The 21138-nt window shown below is 43.0% G+C and overlaps 1 protein-coding gene and 1 long non-coding RNA gene across 4 annotated transcripts; one reads left to right on the forward strand and one right to left on the reverse strand.

Moving 5' to 3' along the window:
* Nucleotides 1–1566: 1566 nt before the first annotated feature.
* Nucleotides 1567–16192, forward strand: GPRC5D (G protein-coupled receptor class C group 5 member D). Of its 3 annotated transcripts, XM_025879967.2 has the most exons (4): nucleotides 1567–1707; nucleotides 2432–3369; nucleotides 8704–8771; nucleotides 9908–10442. In XM_025879967.2, exons 2-4 carry the CDS (start codon nucleotides 2475–2477, stop codon nucleotides 9977–9979), a joined length of 1035 nt encoding a protein of 344 aa, XP_025735752.1. In that variant the 5' UTR covers nucleotides 1567–1707; nucleotides 2432–2474; the 3' UTR covers nucleotides 9980–10442. The 3 variants fall into 3 exon arrangements, with proteins under 3 accessions (XP_025735752.1, XP_025735753.1, XP_025735754.1); XM_025879968.2 differs by lacking the exons at nucleotides 8704–8771; nucleotides 9908–10442 and adding an exon at nucleotides 16116–16192; XM_025879969.2 differs by lacking the exon at nucleotides 8704–8771.
* On the reverse strand, nucleotides 13891–20295 carry LOC141370167 (uncharacterized). The gene is made up of 3 exons (XR_012373992.1): nucleotides 20164–20295; nucleotides 16110–16313; nucleotides 13891–14066 (listed from the first exon to the last, which is right to left on the reverse strand). It is a non-coding gene; the product is annotated as an uncharacterized lncRNA (long non-coding RNA).
* Between the last annotated feature and the right edge of the window lie 843 nt (nucleotides 20296–21138).

A 21138-nucleotide genomic window follows, 5' to 3' on the forward strand; every position in this document is an offset into this window, starting at 1 on the left:
ACACCACTTCAGAATGAATTTGTCTGGGGTTTGTTAAGGTCCTGACTTATTTGCAGGTGGTTTCCATTAAAAAGCGTCTGTTGAAAAACCACACTGCTAAAACATACCTTCGCAAGGCCCGGAATTCGGTCGTTAGACTCCCTCCTTCAACTGAACAGTCCACCCATCACCCAGGAGGTGCTCCCCTGGGGACCAGGTGCTATGAGGGCATAAAATGTGGAACCTGACCCTCCCCCCGCAAGCAGCTATAAATCGAATCAAGAGGATGAGGCTAATACAAATAAAATAAATTAGTAAATTTACTACTTATTACTATTTTAATTCATTTATTAATTTATTAAAAATGAATTGATGCAAATAAAATGGGCAGAAGATATGATTTCCATAATTGTGAACAGCACAGACCCAACATGCAGTGGAGGTGGTTGTAGGAGGTAATCGGTGAGGGCTGCAGAGATCAGGGGAGGCAGGAGAGCTCACAGAGGAGATAAGAGCTAAATCTTGGAGGTAAGGGAAGTATTTGGTTAGGAAACGGGATCAGGGAGAATAAAGCAAAAGGCAATTCAGGCCATGGACAACGTCTAAGAGAAGGTAAGCAGATGGCAACTTAGTTTCTTTATGAGGCAGGAGGAAAACCAACCTGGATAAACCACAGAGCCAGGAGACCTGAAGGAAATATGGTGGATGAGAAAGATAAGGCCAGATCACAGGGTGACTTGAAACCAGACTAACAGGTACTGGTTTGGGGTATCTGGAAGTCTTCTGTCAAAATGCAAATATCCAGGAAAAACCAAGGAGTAAATTGGGGTGGGGGGGTGGGGGTGCAGTCAGTATAGACTGAACACAACTATGGGCTCTGTCATACGCTGTAGCAGGAGAAACAGAATTTGCTATACCAATATCAGCTGGTAAATTCAACTGTGAGTTCCATCTTGGGCCCTGGGAGGGATGCCCCAATGGAATGAAACCTAGAACAAGTGCATTCTGACCGGGATGAGGAGAGGAAGGATAAAAGGAAATTACACCAAAGCCTTCAGCATCACCAGGAAGAGCTGGTCCAGGTAGGAGCCCACACCTGATGGACAGCCAAAGCCTGAGAAAAGACTTCCAATGGAGAGGGAAAGGGAGTAGAAGAGAAGACAAATTTCCCCTAACTCACAATTTTGCCAACTACTGGCCCTTCTAATGCACATGACCCTTCTTTGTGGCCCAGTAAAACTCTTAGTCCTTTGTTGAACGGATGCTTTTTTGGCTCTCACAATCAAAAATCGAGCTGTAGGGAAGACTCCAGAGAGGGATCTTTAGGGAGTAGGTCAGAAGAAGAATGACGTGTCCCCATGTAAGGCGAACTGAGGGCCTCTTGAAGCTTCCTAAACACAGTGGAGTCTATGGAGAGGAAGCAGTCTTCCCTAAAGTCACCTTCAGCACCCCCTAAGGCCAAGGTGACTCTGGTCAGCAATGGAATAGAAAATAATTGTTCTCACCAAAGAAACCTCTGTAGAAAAGTTGCTGGGAAACTGGAATAGGTGTGTCTTTCTGACCTTCCGGTTCTTTTTATAGGCCTTGCAGGAACCTGAGTGAGGGCCTCCACTCCTTCCGCCCATTTGGGGAGAGATTAAAGAAGCTGAGATTGTCTCCTTCTTACTCATTGGCAGTTACAACCTCGCAGCCAGCAGAGCCTCAACTTCCAGCGTGGACACAGAGAAGGTAAGTCGGAAAGAAGGGGCCATGCCCGTAGCTATAAACCCGGACAGCTCCAGCCACCTGGCTTGGGAATAACTGAAGAGGAATCGAGCTAGGAGTATTCAGTTGCAAGGTACTTTTTTTCCTCACAAATAGGTGGGATTTTTTCCCTAGGCAACCTCAGGGAAGACATAGATTTTGGTGCTCAACTGTTGAAAAAGTTACCTGAAGGCAGGAATAATTTTGTATAATTCTTTGATGAACAAAGAGTAGATATTTAGCAGTAACATGTTGTGTTGGATTGACTTAGATTAAAAGAAGGAACAGCCATTAGAACTACAAGGAAAAATGATCTGCCTGTCTCCTTCAGGCAGTGCGGCAGTGTCTTGAATGATCCAACGATCCATTAATGTTGACAACCTTTGTTCTGGAGTCTGATATAACCGGAATCTCGTCGACCAGGCAAACGTTGTCACACACCCCATTTTATGAAAAAGATTCTGCCTTGGGTTTCAAAAAGCCTTGATATAGACTGTGACATGAAAATGGATGATGTATCTGGAATCTTCAGGTGAAGAGTATTCTGCTTTTCCTGGCAAGACAGAGCTAGGAGAGTTTTAAGGGTTTGATAGCTTGGGGCTCTTTCATATTTGGGAATGAGAGACATTATGGTGCCCCCACAGGACTAGCCAACAGGCATTCCTGTGTAAGGATGTAGTCAGAAGTTTGTCTCATCTTTCTTTTGCAGGGAAACAGAAGTCCATTCTCGTGAGGTCCACCCACAAGTCACCATGTATGAGGACTGTGTCAAGTCCACTGAGGACTATTATTTCGTCTGTGACAACGAGGGAGCATGGGGCATTGTTCTCGAGTCCCTGGCAATAATCGGCATAGTAGTTACAATTATACTACTCTTGGCATTTCTCTTCCTCATGCGAAGGGTTCAAGACTGCAGCCTATGGAATACCCTCCCCACTCAGTTCCTCTTCCTCCTGGGTGTGCTGGGACTCTTTAGCCTCTCATTTGCCTTCATTGCTCAGTTCAATCAGCAAACTGCCCCCGTACGCTACTTTCTCTTTGGGGTTCTCTTCGCTCTCTGTTTTTCATGCCTCTTGGCTCATGCCTCCAACCTGGTGAAGCTTGTCCGGGGTAGAGTCTCCTTCTGTTGGACAACAATTCTGTGCATCGCTATTGGTGTCAGCTTGTTGCAGGTAATCATTGCCATTGAGTACGTGACTCTCATGATGACCAGGGGTATGATGTTTATGCATATGACACCCTGCCAGCTCAACGTGGACTTCGTTGTACTCCTGGTCTATGTCCTCTTTCTGATGGCCCTCACATTCTTTGTCTCCAAAGCCACTTTCTGTGGCCCATGTGAGAACTGGAAGCAACATGGAAGGCTCATCTTCGTCACCGTGCTCATCTCCATCATTATCTGGGTAGTGTGGATCTCCATGCTCCTGAGAGGCAACCCACAGCTCCAGCGGCAGCCCCAGTGGGATGACCCCGTCATCTGTATTGCCCTGGTCACCAATGCATGGGTTTTCCTGCTGCTGTACATCATACCCGAGCTCTGCATTCTCTACAGATCGAGCAAGCAGAACTGCCCTTTACCAGGCAACACCTGCCCAGCCCCAGCCTATCAGTGCAGCTTCAGAGTGGAGAACCAGGAACTCTCACGAGGTACTTTCCCAGGGGACTTGGGGAGCAGGGAGGCTCTCCTGTGGGAGAAACAGGAGAGAAATCAAGAAACAGGATGAAACAAGAGGGAGCAGTAAGGGAAGGGTCACAATTTAGGTGGGTGACTTAAGAGCTCCGGCGTGGAGATAAAGACGCCCAGAATCAATGTTAAACTTTTATGAGAAATCGGTGCTTCCAAATACAGAGATTTGTGGGGAAGAGGCCAAGACAGAAATGAATCAAAAGCCCTAAATAAAGAGGGTGTGGCTCTGAGTGCTCATGCTGGGTAAAGAAAGGCACCCCCTATAAAGTGAGTTAACCAGCCCCAAATTAGGCTTAGACCATGCAATTGCATGACATATGATGCTAAGTCCAGATGTTTTGGCTATCGAGGGCACAAGTCAATCCCGGCAACAGTGATTGACTTTTTTTTTTTTTTAATTTACGTCTTGAAGTTAATTTGCCCAAACATCATAGTAAACTGATTCATAGGACTCATCACCTCATTAACATCACAAAGCCCAATAACTTCTGGATTTCTACTTTTCAAACCATTCACTGCTTGAAAGCCTTCAAGGTTTACAAAAAGTGACAGGAAGAGCCATTGAATCAGAATTCTAATAAAGGCTCAGATGTGTCATCATTAATAGAAATAAAGCAACTTGCTTATGTGACATTTTCATAAAAATTTCTGGTCAGATTTTCATCGTTCTGTAAGACCAAGCCACCTGACTATACTTTGCTAATGAATAAAATATATTAACCATGACAACAGAAATGCTTGGGCCCTAACAACCTGGGGGAAATAGTGGCTAATTCTGGTTATCTAGAAATATGTCAAAACACATTCATTCCTTTCTGAAACATCTGGCCTATTATTCATAACCCAATATCATAGTTTTACATCAATTTTTATGTCTTAATAGGCATCTGATTCCTCACAATTTATTTCTAATGTGCAAAAATTATGTTATTTTATATATTGTATAGCACACATAATGTTCACCAGGCTCAAAAAAATTAATAGAAGCCTTCCCTTTAAGTGCATACACGTTTTTGAGCTGTAGTCTATGGCTAATTACACATTCAAATTAAAAGCTGTTCAGATAGATGCATCCATTAATTCTTTACAGTGCAGTTGACAGAGAGTCGGAAATTGATGCTCTACAGCCTTCCTATAACAGTCTTTCTTTGCTTGTTGATGCTTTTTCATCAGATCACTAAGGTTTGTGGTAGAATTGCAGAGTCGATCCCGGAAACTACTTCTCAAAGTTCTCACCAACAGACAGGATAAGACTTCTTGTGTCTGTTTTATTGTTGTCATATGTTTCCAGGAAAGAAAAGTCAGAAAGAGAGAGAGGAATTCTCAGAGTTTTATAATACCCCAAACATACTGGGATTTGTAACAATCAATATTCCATACCCCCGAACACAAGTGTTTCAAGTGTGCTCAGGAATGTCTTGGTGGCAGAGCAAGGGCGTGCAAAAGCACGTTTCCTGGTGCTATCCTTGTTGCTCATGCATGGTTAGAAAACCCATTTCTGAGCAGGAAATGGCCTGCCAGTGACAGTCATTGTCAATGTAGTTAGATGTTTTACTAAAAAAAAAAAAAAAAAAATCAATAATGAGTAAAGAACATGCAGATTGCTCTCCAAATTGGGCAGGATAACCAGAAACTTAAACTTGGATAACAGAATCAGAATTTAAGTTACCTGGGGAAAATGCAAATATCCAAAATTAGAAGAATGATTAACACTCAGTACAAAATACAGGATTACGCCAAGCTCGGAAAAACATACAACACAAGACAGATAAGAGCCAGACAAGTAGAGTGTGATAACAGGAACCTATAAAAACCTAAGTGTGTCCTGTAGGTCACAAGCTGGCAAGAGGAAAGCAGCTTACCACTGTCTTTGTTTTCATCGGCTCAAAAAACAGTCACAGTACCGTATCAACACACATGTGGTCAGCAAGAACAATCAGGCCATTGTATCGGCACTGGTCAGTCTCCAAGGAGAATACCCATTCCAGTTCTGGGATCCGCCAGTGAGAAGTGTGGGGAACTTGGGGAGGCTAAGGGAGAACCACAAAGCTAACTAAAGAGTTATAACATCCGACCAATGTGGAAAGGTTAAGACAATGAAACAGGTGGTAGTTTGTAATGTGCCTTCGTCATAGACTATTCAAGTTCTCTCTCTAAATTCTGTACCAAACATGACATTTTGTTCGAGTCCATGAGGCATGCATTTGTCATGTGACTCTTCTGATGAATACTGCTTGTAGCTGACTCCGGTCACATAATTATTTGATTTACCACTGGGTTGTGGGACCAGAATTATTCATCTGAAAGAGTAAGACAAGTGGAGTTTAGCAGGGAATTTCAAGTATGAAGACCTCTCTCAAAGAAGCTGTTGTCCTGTTGCCTTCTGTTTCCAACTAAAGACAACATGTAGAAATAACTCAAACCAAAGCATGAAGGATTAGATTAAAAGTGAAAATAAGAGTTGGTAAACAGTGAAATAGATCTGCAAAGGGGATTAAGGACTCCATTTCCCTGTGAGTCTTTCAAAAGAAGATTAGGCTTCATCTCCCTGAAGTGGCTTATGGACTTAATTGCAAAATCTAAAAACATCCGGGTGGAGAATGAAAATGCATTCAGGCATGTTACTACAGGACCCCAAACAAATGGGCATAAATATTCTTTGCCCTCTATTATAAATGCGTTCCTAGAAAGCTGTATATTGATTGCACTTTTTTATTTTTTTTCCATTCAGTACGAGCCCTCTTTAATACCCATCACCAGGCTAACCCATCCCCCCAGCCCCCCTCCCCTCGAGAACCCTCAGTTTTGTTTCTCAGAGTCCATCGTCTCTCATGGTTCGTCTCCCCCCTCCGATTTCCCCCCCTTCATTTCCCTTCCTACTATCTTCTTTTTTTTTTTTTAACATATAATGTATTATTTGTTTCAGAGGTACAGGTCTATGATTGATTGCACTTTTTAAAAAATCAGTTGTCTTTTTAACTGAGAATTTTAAATGCAATATAATTTGTGGAGATCTTAGATATGGAATATCAGCCACAGTTCTCTTTTTTTACAGAGGGAAAGCTCCTGTTCAGATTATCGCTTACTTGATCTGCTTTAGTGTACTTAGGATGTTGTTATGTCAAGTTTGCTAAAAGCAAGACCCATGTATATTTTAAACTATCACGTTGCTATGGGCATTTTTTTCTGTCCATTGTTTGAAGGTATACAGACAAACCTAGTATGATTCTTTTTGAAGGTATTAAGACAAAAATAACAAGTCTATGCAGTGTAAATGGGGGTCAGTAACTATAAAATGATGTGAACCAAGAGAATGTTCTTGCAAACTTAGGTCCATCAGTTATTTTCATTATAGCAAATGCCAGGTTATATATATATATACACACATATATATGTAAAGGAATTTTTTAAATTTATTTATTTGAAAGAGAGAGAGAGCATGAACAGGGGGAGGGGCAGAGGGAGAAGCAAACTCCCCGCTGAGCAGGGAGTCCAGCAAGGGACTTGACAGGACCCTGGGATCATGACCTGAGCTGTAGGCAGACTCTCAACCGACTGAGCCACCCAGGTGCCCCGCAAATACTAGCTTTTGCTGGACAGCCTTTTTTGACAATTCTCAGTATTTTGTTTTTCTTCAAGGCACCCCCCCTTCCTAAAAGAAACCCAATTTCAATGGTCCCAAGCAGTGTAATTTTTGTTTGTTCTTTTGCAGGAACAAATCAAAAAAACTGCTGTTTTATCACCCTCAGGAGCTACAGGTTACAGAGAGAAGTGGCATAAAGTAGGGAAGAAGACAGTGAGTCTGTGCAGGACTTGTTTGGTCTGAGGACAGATAAGGCAAACATTCAACATTCCTAAAGATGCAGGGAGCGTGAGGTAATTGGGCAGCGCGGGGCAGCAGAAAGAATACAGAATCTGGGTGCCCAGGCTTTGAGGCTCAGATCTACCTCCTGCCAACTTTGAGGCCAAACCAAGCTCCTTAACCTCTAGGAGCTCAGGCTCCTTGTCTTTAAATGATGGTTATAATGTCCCCACCTCCTCCCTGTATAAATGGAAGGTCTTCCTTACTCAACTTGGATTTCATACCATGAGGTGGTTGCAGGATTAATAGAAACAACCTTTTGGTAAATCCATGAGCAACAACTAGTGCTGGAGAATTCTGGAGAAGGAGGCTTCTCTAATTTATGATCTGGTCTGATGAGAATGTTGGGTGAATGTTGGTCACCAAGGAGCTGAGCATGAAGGAGTCTCATTATGCCTCAAGGAACAAAGTTAAGCCAAGAATTCAGTTCATTCTGCCATGAAAGAAGGAAGGGCATTTCATATTTCACAGGATCCAATCCTCTAAAAAATACCAGTAGGAGGATGATGTCAAAGCATCAGTTATGACCACACCACCGGCACCCCCGTGGATGTTAATATGCAAAGTATAGCATTGTGGTGTTTTCTGTACATCATGCCCTATTCGAAGGGCCGTATATGTATTGATTGACTTAATCTTTAAGACAAGACTATGAAAAGATTTACTATTATGATCATCATTATCCCTCTTTTATTCCCATCAGGAAACAAAGGCAACCAAAGGTTAAGGAACGGGGCCCTAGGTCACACGGCTAGCAAGTGAGAGAGCCGCTAAGCGTGAACACTCGGGGCGCAGCCACATCTGTGACCATCAGACAACGAATATGTATGGAGCGAGAGCCTGGCCTTAGAGCAGACTTAGCTCCTGTCTTCATAGAGCCTGCAGTCTTGTCAAGGAGCCTGACATTAAACAAATAACCGTGCATGTGATTATTCTATGACAGGAGAAAATGGTCTCTAGGGATCTTTTTTATTATGTCTGGTTTTTTTAGGCTGAACCAAAGCTTGCAGAGTATCAAGCTTGAAGGGACTTTAGAGGTGATCTAGGTAAGGCCTTTTATTTTCCTGTGGAAGACAGTGAGGTACGCAAGGTCACACAGGTAATACTAAGGGGGCAAAGACCTTGACCCACTGCAAGCAGCACTCTTTCTCTAGAAGGTGATGACCAATGTTCAGCCTCTTCAATCACTAACCACAGATGTGCCTCTCCTGAAAACACAGACGTTACCCATAGCCAACCTTCCTCATAAGCTTTAAAAACACTTTTTTAAAATCATAGATTAAAAAAAAAACCAAAACAGCCTCAACTGAGAATTCCTCTTTAAAGGGTCAAGAGCCTCTTTGCAAGCCCTCGGGTCTTCTCATAGTCCTCGTGTGCTGTTTCCAGGTGAATCTCTGACACTAACCCAGCCCTTCCCATCTTTGGCTTTCAGCCCGAGACAGTGATGGAGCTGAGGAGGATGTAGCATTAACTTCATATGGTACCCCCATTCAGCTGCAGGTAAATGTGCTCATCTATGATCACCAAGGAGGGACAGAGCGAGTACTCCTTCCTTAGGAGAGCTGTCAGGCTTCATTTCCAATGTCTGTACTGACCTGAGAGAGGAGAGGTAGGGCAGGCTCATCCCCACAAACACGTGGAGCTTGAGCCGTCCAGATATAATCTGTCCCGGGGCAGGACAATAAAGGCAAGACCTGCCTTTGCCTTTGCCCAAGCCCCTCCTAATCCCACAGCCACGCCATCAGCAAAGTACTCTGCTACAGGTGAATGTCGCTGGAAAGAAAAGGCAGCTCGAAAGGTTGGTGTGAATGTGAAGAGGAACAGGCTCACTGCTTTTTGCCTTGGGGACAACAGGGAATTGTAAATATGTATGAGGTCAGATCTGTTTTTAGTATCTATCAGTTGTCTAAATGAATCCCCTGAGCCCTGCTGGCTGCCTCTCTGAGTCACAGTCTAGCTCCTGCAGCCCAAGCTGCCCCTGCCAACTGGGCTAGCTCTGTCCCCCTCATCACCAGATGGGTGTAACCGATTTTAATCCTTTCAGGCAAAAGCAGAAGGAGCACAACTGAGCAGAATTGGAGGTGACGCATTTGCGTCTGATGGCTTGAGGGCATACAGATGCAGACAGCCGAAAATATCACACTGGGACACAATTCTTATATTCTGGTTCCCATAACTAAAATCTGAGGGTGGAAGTCATGCTCAGACTGGTTGGTCAGTGAACCGTACAAAGCAATTCTAACTAGCTAATCCCTCTGGTCTGTTATCTGAGACTTGGCCTATTCCTGGAAGGATGGCTCACAGACCAGGACAGAGATATATCATTTGCTGTAGTTAACCCTCTGGAGGGCATTAACAGAATGAGAAAATCTTTATCATCCTCTCCAAGAATTTCTTGGATTACTTCAATTTCCAGTGATCAGCTATTCAAGAATCTTGCAGAAAGATCCTTGCTGCTGGTTAAGAGGGAAGATGGTGAAAAACAAAAAAGTTTTGATGTGGGTAGCCTCCATATTTTTTTTCTTTTATTAACAAAGGATTAAGTGATGCTGAAATGATATTTCAAACATAGCTCTGGAGAGTATCATCCCTTGCGTTGGCTCAGAAAATTGGCAATGGCCTTTCTTCTTTTCCAGACTGTTGATCCCACACAAGAGTGTTTCATCCCACCGGCTAAACCAAGCCCCCAGCAAGATGCAGAAATTTAAGTCCACAAGAAACATGCATAGTGGAAACCCAGAAGACCATCCTAATGTAGCAATAATGGGTCGCGGGGGAGCCCAGAGTCATGCTGCCAACAAAGTACCGGCTCATCCTTTCTTCCCTGCTTCCTAGCCCTTTCCATCCATCTGGACCCTTCATCAGAAGACTACCCTCTCAAGCATAATTACAATCTTGCTGGCCACCCTACCTTGACTATGTGTCTCTTTCTTCTTTCGTGCAATTGAAAGACTCCCTTCCTTAGCAATGAGAGAACACATTGGCACCTCTTACTAATGGGGCCGAAAGACTTTGGTCTGAAAAAATTAGGGTCATGTTACTGTGACAAAATATAGAGGTTAGTAGCAACTTACTCCTGGATTACTTCTGTAGTCATTTTTATAAAGGGCCCCTAAATATGATTGACCCAGAATTTGTGATAGAAGTTGTAGCAAAATCTTCAGATCTCCATGATTGGGCATTTTATTTATTTTTTTAAGATTTTGTTTATTTATTTGACAGAGAGAGAGTACAAGCAGGAGGAGGGGGAGGCAGAGGGAGAAGCAGAGTCCCCACTGATCAGGGACCCCGACATGGGGCTCCATCCCAGGACTCTGGGATCATGACCTGAGCCAAAAGCACCCACTTAACTGACTGAGCCACCCAGGCTCCCCTCGATTGGGCATTTTAAATAACACAGATATTTCATGGCTTGCAAGCTGGTAGGCTTTCTCCCGTGGTTTCAGCACCCCATGCCAGCAAATGTGGCTGAGGTCAGTGACCTACTTTGTTGAACCAATAACAGCAAAAGAAGAGCCACCCTAGTTGATGCTCATAAACGATTTTAGATGGTGCATATAAAAAGCAGAGTCTGTCTGTCTTGATGTTTCCAATGAACTGATGCCTCTGCACTAATTACTCTGCTTTCATTCCTCCTGCAGCCTCACATCCTTCCCAATGGATCCATCTGTTCTCACTACCCATGTGTTGTACATAACAGGTATAACAGGACCAGAGTTAGAGGTGTGCCACCAGAAGGGTTCTTAGGGTCTAATTCAACCCTCTCACCTTACAGATAAGAAAACGGGACCTTAGAGAAATGGAATGACTTGCCCAAAGTTTCACACAGTAGTTAGTGGTAGTCCAGGTCTTCCAACTCCTAGGCCACTCCTCTTCCCATTCAACAAGGCTTCTCCATGCCTATATTTCTGTATTAACAAGTACAGTGTGGGCCCCCTGAGAACCAAATGTGATAGTTCAGACCAGTGAGTGTTGAGTGCCTCCTATGTGAAAGCAAACTGAAAAATACCTAAGACTCCATACATGAAAAAAAAAAAAGCCTTTTGTATGAGCAACATACAGCATGAATTGCTCAATACCACGAAGCATTTCCCAAGCACCCACGAGGTACCAGGAGCTGTTCTAGGATTGAGCCCTAAGCAGATAAGGCAGACAATGCTGCTTTGGCGGAGTTTGTGGTTTTTTTCTGGGGGAGATAACACAATGCAGAGAATTTCAGGAACACAGCTCCCTCATTTTACAGATGAGGAGAGATTTGGCCAGAATATGGCATGCTAGTGGCAGAATCGACTAGAATCCAGATCCCCAGCTACTGTTCAAGTGCTCTCTCAACCCCTACACAATGCTCCAACATTTCATATTTTTTCTGCTACACTCAGCTCCTCCTTTTTGAAATCTGTGCGCTGAGCAATGTTCTCAGAACAAACCAGTATGTAGGTAAATGGCCGAAGAGTTTGACCTTCTGCCCTTATTAGTAATACAAAATTGAGGGAGAAGGTTTAAACATTAAGACTCTGACCTATCTATTTAGGTGGCATACTATTTAACAAACCACATAAAGAACCCAACTTGAGAGGGAAAACAAACCATGGAAACTTACATCTGCTCTGGAAGAAAATCATCATCACTGATCCTCCTAGTTTTTAATCCCCAAAATGATGACAGTAACACCTCCAACATAATTGTGCTGTGTTGTGTTGTGTTGTGTTGTGTTGTGTTGTGTTGTGTTGTGGACAGGAAATGTTTCTGTTGAGTTGGCAGACATATTTTAATAAACCCATGAAAACCGTAGATGATGGCCAATATTGCTTCCCAAAATGTTTTTCTTAATATTAGTAAAGGTAAAATTGAACCTCTTTGTACCAAACTTTGGACTACGTAGTAATTAGATTTGGGGGGATTGTAAGTTGGCAAGTGTCTCATTCCGGCTGTTTCCAGAATGGAGTTGTATTGAAAGGTTACATACATATGGCAGCAGGGAGACAAAACTCTCTCTGGGAACCAGAACAGCCACTCAGCCAGCCTCATGGAGATGGAATACTGTCAAGTATTGGTAGGAGCATGCTGTCCCCACCCCAGCCCTGCAATTCCCCTCAGACATTCTGACACTTTCCTCACTGTCTCAATTTCCTTTTGAGGTATTTTCACGTATCCACCCACTACCAGCTGACTGGTTCTCTCCCCATGTGTCATATTCAGATTCCGAGAGGGAGCCTGAATGGTCCAGCTGATCATCACTGCTTCTGACTGGGAGCTCTCTGGAAGTGGCCCTCTTAATTTACAATCAGCCTCTGGACCGACTGCCCGGGGGTCCCATCCCCACCCGTGGTCCATTCAGCTATGCCTGGCTTGGTCATGGGGTACAGACTTGGTCACATATGTCTGCTCCCTCAGCGAGAAGCTGTGGGCAGGGTATTATCCTCTAGGCCACAAGGCATAGCATGCACCATGAGTGACCAATACAGGAGAGATTAATCCAGAAAAATATGATTTTGTGAAGTTAAAGAATATTTTAATGAAAATACAATTTCATTTCTTTGAAGTTTATGCAGCAATTCACATAAAGCTAAAAACCCCAATAGTCTTCTAAGTCAAGATCCATAAGGAACCACTTAAAAGAATAGATAAAACTATTTGTGATGAGCATATTGTAGTCAATTACTCAATTCAACAAGTATTATTTGAAGATTTAAACTCATTTACTTATATGTCCTGGGTTGTATAATTGGAGAGGTGCTAATTCTCTTAAGTATTTTAGATAATCCTCTTCTGATTTTTATTTATTTATCCAAAAGGAAGGGTATTGGTGAAAACCGTTATTATAAAATATCTCCTTGGTGGGGCACCTGGGTGGCTCAGTAATTCTGCCTTTGGCTCAGGTCATAGTCTCAGGGTCCTGAGATCAGGCCCCAAGTCAAGCTCCCTGCTCAGCAGGGAGTCTGCTTCTCCCTCTGCTCCTCCCCCTGCTCGTGCTCTCTTTCTCTCTCCCTCCCTCTCTCTAATAAGAAATAAAATCTTTAAAAAAATAAAATAAAATATCTCCCTGGAGTAATGTGGCTGGTTGGCTCAGTTAGAGCATGATGCTAATAAAATACCTGTAGAGCTAACATATCCTTCATCTTGATGATTTTTTCCTGATCCTAAAGACCACCAAAGATTTGTTTCTCTCCACATTAAATGTCATGCTCTCCCCATAAGCTTAAAAGGCCTTGCAGATATCATGCCTTATTTCAAGCTGTGGTCTGGTCAGGCTAAAATTTTCTCACTCTCTCTATCATTATTCTTTCTCTCTTCTTTTAAATAAATGATCCCTTTTCCCAGGGTTATATCCACTTCAGACCAGCCAGATTCATGCTTTGTTGTCCTTCTTTTTCCTCTTTCCACAATCAGTTCCAAATCTACCTTTTCCCAAAAATTTTCTCTGATGACATAAGGACCCCGGGTTGTCACACACCAAGCCCTTAAGTTATAGCAGAATGAGGTTTTCTTTTTTCCCCTCAAGTTCAGATGGTAAAGAGGATACTTCTATAGCCTCTTCCTCAGATTAAACCTAATCATCTACTTTAAAAGCACATAATTAATGAGCAATAAATTCAAAATCTATTTGTGCTTCCTTTGGTACAAAAGCCTCTGTATTTTTCATGTAAAGACGGCGCTTCTCAGTTAACATTCAACAGGGACAATCGTGAAGACCTTGACTTCTGAGAAGACATGCTTGAGGTCTCTATAAAGACTTCTCCTTGGAGTCGTTGAAAATATCTTCATGGCTCAGGCCAGTTCTAAGCTGTTGGTCTCCTGTGGGAAATCATATTTGCTGCTCTTCACAGATAGATGAGTTAGAATTAAGTTTACATTTTAAAACGGATCAGAACTTATTTATTCAAAGGACTTCAACATGGAAGACTCAGGAAGCAGAAGGATGCATCTATTGCTGACATTATTAGAATGCCTTTCCTGGAACTGCCTTCAAGAAAGTCTCAAGAAAATCAGTGGGACTGGATTACAGTGATGGTCCAATTATCAGATTTGGGAGGTGAGTTGAATGATGAATTTCCAATATTGATCTCACCCATCACTCGAACACCAAGTGCACTCTGGAAATGCCATTGGATATCTTTCTGGATTTTTCTAAAGATGGTGGAACTATTAGAACTTGAACCACATTCAGTAAGTGGTTAAATCAAGTCTAGGTTTGCAAAAGTTGCACCAGATTGCCAACAGGTTGAGTCCTCCAGGTAGGCTTTTTTTTTTTCTTTTTTAATGTGAAAACTAAGAGGATTTTATTGACTTTTATATGTTCTTAGAGAAAACCATTCATGTGTAAAAGTTTGACATTTGATAGGAGATATATTCACACTTTATTTTACACATAAATTCTCTCATTTGGGGTCAGACATAATTTTTCATTTCAACAGGACTTTTACATGATTATAGTCCCAAGCTCTTGAGATAATTGCATCATCATAGGGTAAAGGTAAACTAAACTGGTAGGGATTTCAGTCATATCCGTTATTGTCCTATTACTATAGCATAATGGAGTACATGCTGTAAGCAGATACAGAGGAAGCTATCCATAAAAAAAGGCATAAAACACAGGTAAAGAAAATATACAAATTATAGTATTGTGTATATATTTTAATTTATGGAACTGACATTTTTAACTCACTAACATGTTCTTTTATGTGATATAAATTCACCAAGGGAGTCTGCTTTTAAAATTTCTTTTTAATGTTGCAAAGGTCTAAAAAAAAAAATTTTTCTTTTTAATGTGAAATTTACTGCTTAGTTAATCTCTTTGTAAGAGTCTACAAAATTGCACATCTTCCTAAAACAGGACCCACCTGAATATACAAACAGGGCTGGATTTTTAAAAATATATTCTACAAAGGGAGCTTTTTATTGTAAATCCCACCCGGACTTTATTTGTATGTAGAAGAACCTTGGGTAGAAGTCATCTGCAATTCATTTTTAAATTCCTTAATGTTGAATTCAATGGCATTATTCCCAGGGCAATTTCTGTCTGGAAAAACTGAGCTTTTTGGGTTTTTATTTGAATTTACAGCTGATTCACATTAAAAAACAATGTTTGCTATATCTCTGCTATTATTAGGGGTTTGTTTTAAAAGCAAATGAAAATCCACAGAAAAGAAACAAGGAAATGCCCATAGCAGGATAAGATCTTAGAACATAGGGATTTTTGGGATGACTGGTCCTTTAGGCTAATGGTAATTCATTTTTAAATAGCACGTCACAGGTTAGCACTTTACAATTTACAAATGGTTTTCACAACCACTATCTCATTTGGTCTATTGGATGGATTAGGCAATTTATTTCAATTGTGTGTGTGTGTGTTTATATATTAATACAATAATTATATATTTAATTTTAATATTATATTATTAATTAATATACTTAATAGTTATATATTTGATTTTTATATATTTATACAATATATATTATGTATAATATATGTATTTATATATACACAGACACACATATATATCTTTCTAAGATATTAAGAGTCTCATCTAAAATTGTGCTTGGGCCACAGCCACTCTGCTATTTTTTACAGTATAATTTAAACTACATCTGTAAAATGAAATAGACGCATACCCCATGAGAATCCTTATTTATGGGCAGAGACATCACTGAAAGATTTCCAAAAAAGACTGTGCTTTTGGTTTTTAGCTACAGTTGTTACCGATAACTCCTCTTTCTAAACACCAAAACAAGCCCCAGAACGTGTCTATTTAGGAAATAAAGAAGGTCAATTCTACGGAAAGTGTTAACTCTAGTAGTCATACGCGCTCTTTGTCAAATGTTTTCAAACTCTCCTACCTCCAGGCACATGGCAGGATTGCATTTTTGAGGTTGGTGGGACCATGACACTAATTCTGGCCAATACATCGGAGCAGAAATGATGTCACTTCCAAGGTCAATGTCAGGCAGAAGCAAGTAATTGTCAGTCCAAGACCCTCAGGAATTTGATTTCTTTCTACCATGGTGGCAAGCAGTGTCTCCAACAGTGGCTGCTCCATCCATCTGGATTCCATGATGAAGATGTAGTATGAGCGAGAAATAAAACTTTGTTATTAAATCACCTAGAGTCGGAGTTGTTACCTTAGCTAGCCCAGTCCATTCCGACTGACTTAGCCATGAACCAGCTGTTTGGTATCCTGAAGTAAAAGAAGGAGTTACTCATCTGAATATTTTACTTTACCACTGATTGTTCTAGTGCTCTTCAAAGACATCCTTAGATTAAAGAAGAACTACCCTGTTCTTGACGGATATATGCCAGAATGATCTGCCAGCCACGTGGCTCCATGGTTGTTCCCATAATTACAATTCACTGAGATAGCAACCATCATAAAAGCATGCAGAGGGTGAGGTGGTAACTTAGAAACACAGACTCACTCTGGCTGAGCCACTGAGGGCAAGGAAGGCTTGACAGTGGGAGGTCAAAAGCCTGAGCTCTGTCTTAAATGGTAGGCAGGAATTCCTGGGGCAGATGATGTAGGGAATGATAGATAGAGCAGCCACCAACAGGGAGTCTTTGTGCAAACTAGAAAAATGTGCCCCCTATGGGTGGATGAATTAGAAAATTAGAAAAGGTGCCCCCCCTTCCCCCGACCCAAGGGATGCAGCCTCGTGCCAGGACACGGGCTGCATTCCAACTCCACTCACCATCTGGCGGGGGGGGGGGGGGTTGTTTTGAGCCTGCTAGAATCTCAGGCAGAAGGCAAAATGAGCACTCCTGTTTGCACTTATCCAAATGGAAACTCTCCATTGAAAACAATCTAAGCCCATTGCCCAGTCTGTTTACTCGCCTTTGTCAATCCTCCTAAACCACACGGGAGGGACAGGACAGCCACACAAGCCTGGGAAGCACAGCCTGGTGGGAAACAATTATACCCCTGTTGTGAAATCATGCAGGGTTATAGAACAAACAAACCACAACAGCCCATTTTTATAAAATGGTGGTGTTTTTTATCATAGACTTTGGGGCACTGGTTTCAATTTTTAGACATATTATTTCACCTTGATTACTGGGGGTCTGGGGGCTCCCTTGAATCTTATGCCCCCGATAAGTGCCTTCCTCCCTCCCCGCTAGCCCCCGCCCCACTGATCAGATTTGCCTCCTGTGGAAGGGTGTGACTGGGAACAGAGAGGGAACCCTGGCTGCACAGTAGAATCACCCGGGAAGTTTTAAAAGCTCCCCATGGGGGGGCGCCTGGGTGGCTCAGTCGTTAAGCATCTGCCTTCGGCTCAGGTCATGATCCCAGGGTCCTGGGATCGAGCCCTGCATGGGGCTCCCCGCTCAGCCAGAAGCCGGCTTCTCCCTCTCCCACTACCCCTGCTTGTGTTCCCCCACCTCGCTGTGTCTCTCTCTGTTAAATAAATAAAATGTTTAAATAAATAAGTAAAAGCTCTCCATGGCTTGATCTCACTGCAGACCAATCAAATCAGAACTTCTGCGAGTGGAGCCCAGGCACAGTATATTTTAAAATCTTTCCACATGGTTCTCTTTCGCAGGCAGGGTTACAAACCACTGCCTTAAACAGATATGTAGGATTAGACGTAAGGAACGAGGAAGAGAGAGAAGTCAGGACCCTGGCCCGGGTAACGAGGTGGATGATGATTCTGTTTTGTGGAATAGGTAACTCAGAGGAAGGAGGGTTGCAGAGAGAACAGGTCGGGGGGTGGAGAGAAGAGCAAATGAGGCCTGTCTTGCACCAGCTGAGTTTGAGGTGGAAATGCACAGATGAACATAAGGCTGTGGACCTTCCAGTAGAGACAGAGACTCAGGAAGGAGCTTAGGGGCAAAGGTAGAAGTTGGGGAGAGGTGCGATTGTACCGGGAGCATAAGGAGGGAGGTGGGGACCTCGCGCTGGAAAAGGCCACTCCATCCTTAAAGGGATTCTCTCCTGACACCCAGTTCCCCCTTTGCCATGGCAGCAAATGTACCAAGATTCCCTCCAGAGAGCCAGAGAGCAGACCAGAGTACTGTTCACAGAACCACACCATAGCGCTGAATGAACATTCTGAGAGTCTTCCTCTGGCTCCAATTCAAACACGGGGGAGGCAGCGACCAGGACTTGCCTGGAAAATTGGGGGATCCGCTGAAGAAAAAGAAGCATAGCTAACCATCCATTCCTTTACGCAAATCTGCTGAGTCAGAAGAATCAGCTAGGACACCTGTTCCAGATGTAAATGTTCATACTCAGACCCAGAGCTGCTAACTGAGAACCTCCAGGAGAGGGCCCTGGGACTCTGCATCTTTTAACAAGTTCTCATGTGACTCTTAAGAGAGTGTGAGTTTGAGAAGCACTGCTCTGTGGACAAAAAAAGTCTCCCTCTTTGGTTTGTAGGAAAGACAGTCCAGACTATTCCAACTTGGCCCAGGAAGGCAGAAAGTGATTGGCTGGATATGGCATAATCAATGGAAAGATTTTATGAGTCGGTCCTGTCACTGGAAACATTCAGTTTCCAATTTACACCTTCTTTCCTCCCCTTGTCCAGTGTAATGTTCAGCCCAGGACACACTCACCCAGTTCTCCTAAGAAAAGATGTTGCCAAATCAGCTTACTGCCTTGAAATTTAGGAAGATAAATCCTTCCTGAGCCTATTTGCTGGCATGCTCATCTATTTCCAGTTAGGTTTATACAGACTGAAATGTCCTTGTTCATCCATTTGGTTTGAGTCAGTTTAGAAAAATAATGCCCTTGAAAGAAAAAAAAAAAAAGATTGCTATCGATCTTTGGGAAGATCAATCTAAAATGCTTCTCTGAGTTTTGCTTTGGGGGATGCTTTTCTCTTTTATATTTGAAGTTTGTTCTTGTGTGGTTCTCCTGGGAAACAGCACTTTCCCAAGCTTGACAAAGAAAAGCCTCAGGGAAATAAAACTTGGATGTGATGAAATGCGTTCAGCCCAACAAGTAGAGAAGTTCCTTTCTTTCCTCCAAGCCTCAGGCTTGTAAGTAGCTTTTATCACATTGGATTTAAGTTTATATATGAAAAAAAAAAACCTCTTATGGTTGATCAGCTGAAATTCATCAAAATTATTTCAGGAGAAATGGCATTGGAGACCCCCGAACAGACAAGCGGGAATCTGACAGTGGTGTTCTCTGAATGAGGTGCCATAATCCCAATTAGCCTGTGACAAACAAAAAAATATCTCTCCCCAAAATTATATTCATTCATGCAACAAGGGCTCCTACGTGTGCACACACTATGCTGGGCTCTGGGAATACAAAATAAGTTCCTATCTTCCTGAAGCATACAGAAGAGTAGGAGAAAAAACAGGTAAAACAGCAAATAAATACAATTTCAAACTATAAGTACTCGGAAGAAAACAGGCTGGTCCTCTTGAAGACCAGCTACTATGAAAGCCCAGCATTACCTTGACTGGTGAGGCCTCACAAGGGAAGCCATATTGGACTGAGGTATAAATGCCGTGAAGAAGAGTTTGGAGAGCTTTAGGAAGAGTTGGGGCAAGACCCAAGTGGGAGGCATGTAGAGCTTGGCCCCTCAAGGGAAGGACTTATCGAAAAACTTGTGTCTGAAGGGAATGATTAAAATCATTCAGAACTCTAACTTGCAGGATCAGACCCAAGAGGGACTGGCAAACCAGAGAGGAGAGAGGGCATGAGTCCATTACAAGATGGCCAAATGTTGATTCCCTAGACGCGGGGGCAGCCAGGCTAGGGTTTGCGGTAACCGGAGCCCCAGACTGGCTATGTCTGGCAGTGAGCAGTAGCATCCATTTACCCCCCACTGACCCCCATCCACTTCAAATATTCATGTCACTTTCTAAGTGTCCCAACAGGTGAAAATGTTTGAGAGGCCCTGCTTCAGGGTTTAGGGCTAACCCAACAGCCTCGTGAAAACCCACCTGGGATTAACCTCAGCTAGGCATATAGGTTACCTCCTCAAATTTCTTCACAGTGTATAGGAAGGTCTTTCAGACTGGAATGCTCGTCTGGCAGAGGAGACATGTGGAGGAAAGCAGGGGTCTAGGAAGCTGCAGAAAGTGAGGTAATGCTATTTGATTGTGACACAACCCTAAGGGCTCATGGGAAAGGTCATGGAAACCCAGGTCACAGGGGTGGGTCGTGAGCACCAGAGAAGGGGCTGCTGGTGGCGTGCCTCCCGTCTCTGCTTCACCAGCAACAATCTTCTGTTTTGTTAACTGATGTGAGTAGAAATTATTTTTTTGTTGGCACCATAATCTGTACGCATACATAGAGTAGGATTAAGGATAATGGCTTCATCTCACTGTGGAAAGGGCTCTGTACCTGACAATCACATCTGATCTATGTACACACGGATAGATGCTCTGTGTGTGTGTGTAGGTGAACGCACGGCTGCATATACCAGCAGACACCCCACACATGTACTAGGCATCGCAGAGACTCTCAAACACTGCTGGAAAAGATACTTGGAGAGCCTGAAAACTTCTCCACTTACCTTTTACTAAGAACTGATGAAGAATTATCTTTCCTCCTATTCTCATTCCCTCTTAAAATGCAACACGCACGTGCGTGCATCCATGCGTGCACGCACACGTACATTCACACACACACACACACACGCCCCAGCCACCTGGGCAAAATATTCAGGTTCCAATTTGGTATGTCACAGCCACCAGGTGTGTCAGGAAAAGGAAGGGACAGAGGACCCAGCCAGTGCCTTTGAAAGGGGAGGGGGGTTGGTCAATGTCATCAAAAGAACCACCTGCACACGCCAGGGTCTGTGCCTTTAGGAGGCTGCTTCCCCTCACATCATCCCCCTCTTTCATCACGCAGGGCCTTCTGGGAACTTAAGGGCAAAAATAGCCTCTCTTACCAAGAGGTTCTGTGATGAGGTT

Source organism: Callorhinus ursinus, unplaced genomic scaffold (assembly GCF_003265705.2).
Source record: "Callorhinus ursinus isolate GAN/ISIS: 27379988/994484 unplaced genomic scaffold, GSC_fseal_2.0 scaffold27, whole genome shotgun sequence".
NCBI lineage: Eukaryota > Metazoa > Chordata > Mammalia > Carnivora > Otariidae > Callorhinus > Callorhinus ursinus.

Excerpts from the sequence above, each read along its gene's own strand:
- GPRC5D (XM_025879967.2), top strand. The coding sequence starts at position 2,475 with ATGTATGAGGACTGTGTCAAGTCCACTGAGGACTATTATTTCGTCTGT. Across the intron at positions 3,370-8,703 it reads GAACCAGGAACTCTCACGAG|CCCGAGACAGTGATGGAGCT; the intron begins GTACTTTCCCAG and ends TTTGGCTTTCAG. Across the intron at positions 8,772-9,907 it reads GTACCCCCATTCAGCTGCAG|ACTGTTGATCCCACACAAGA; the intron begins GTAAATGTGCTC and ends CTTCTTTTCCAG.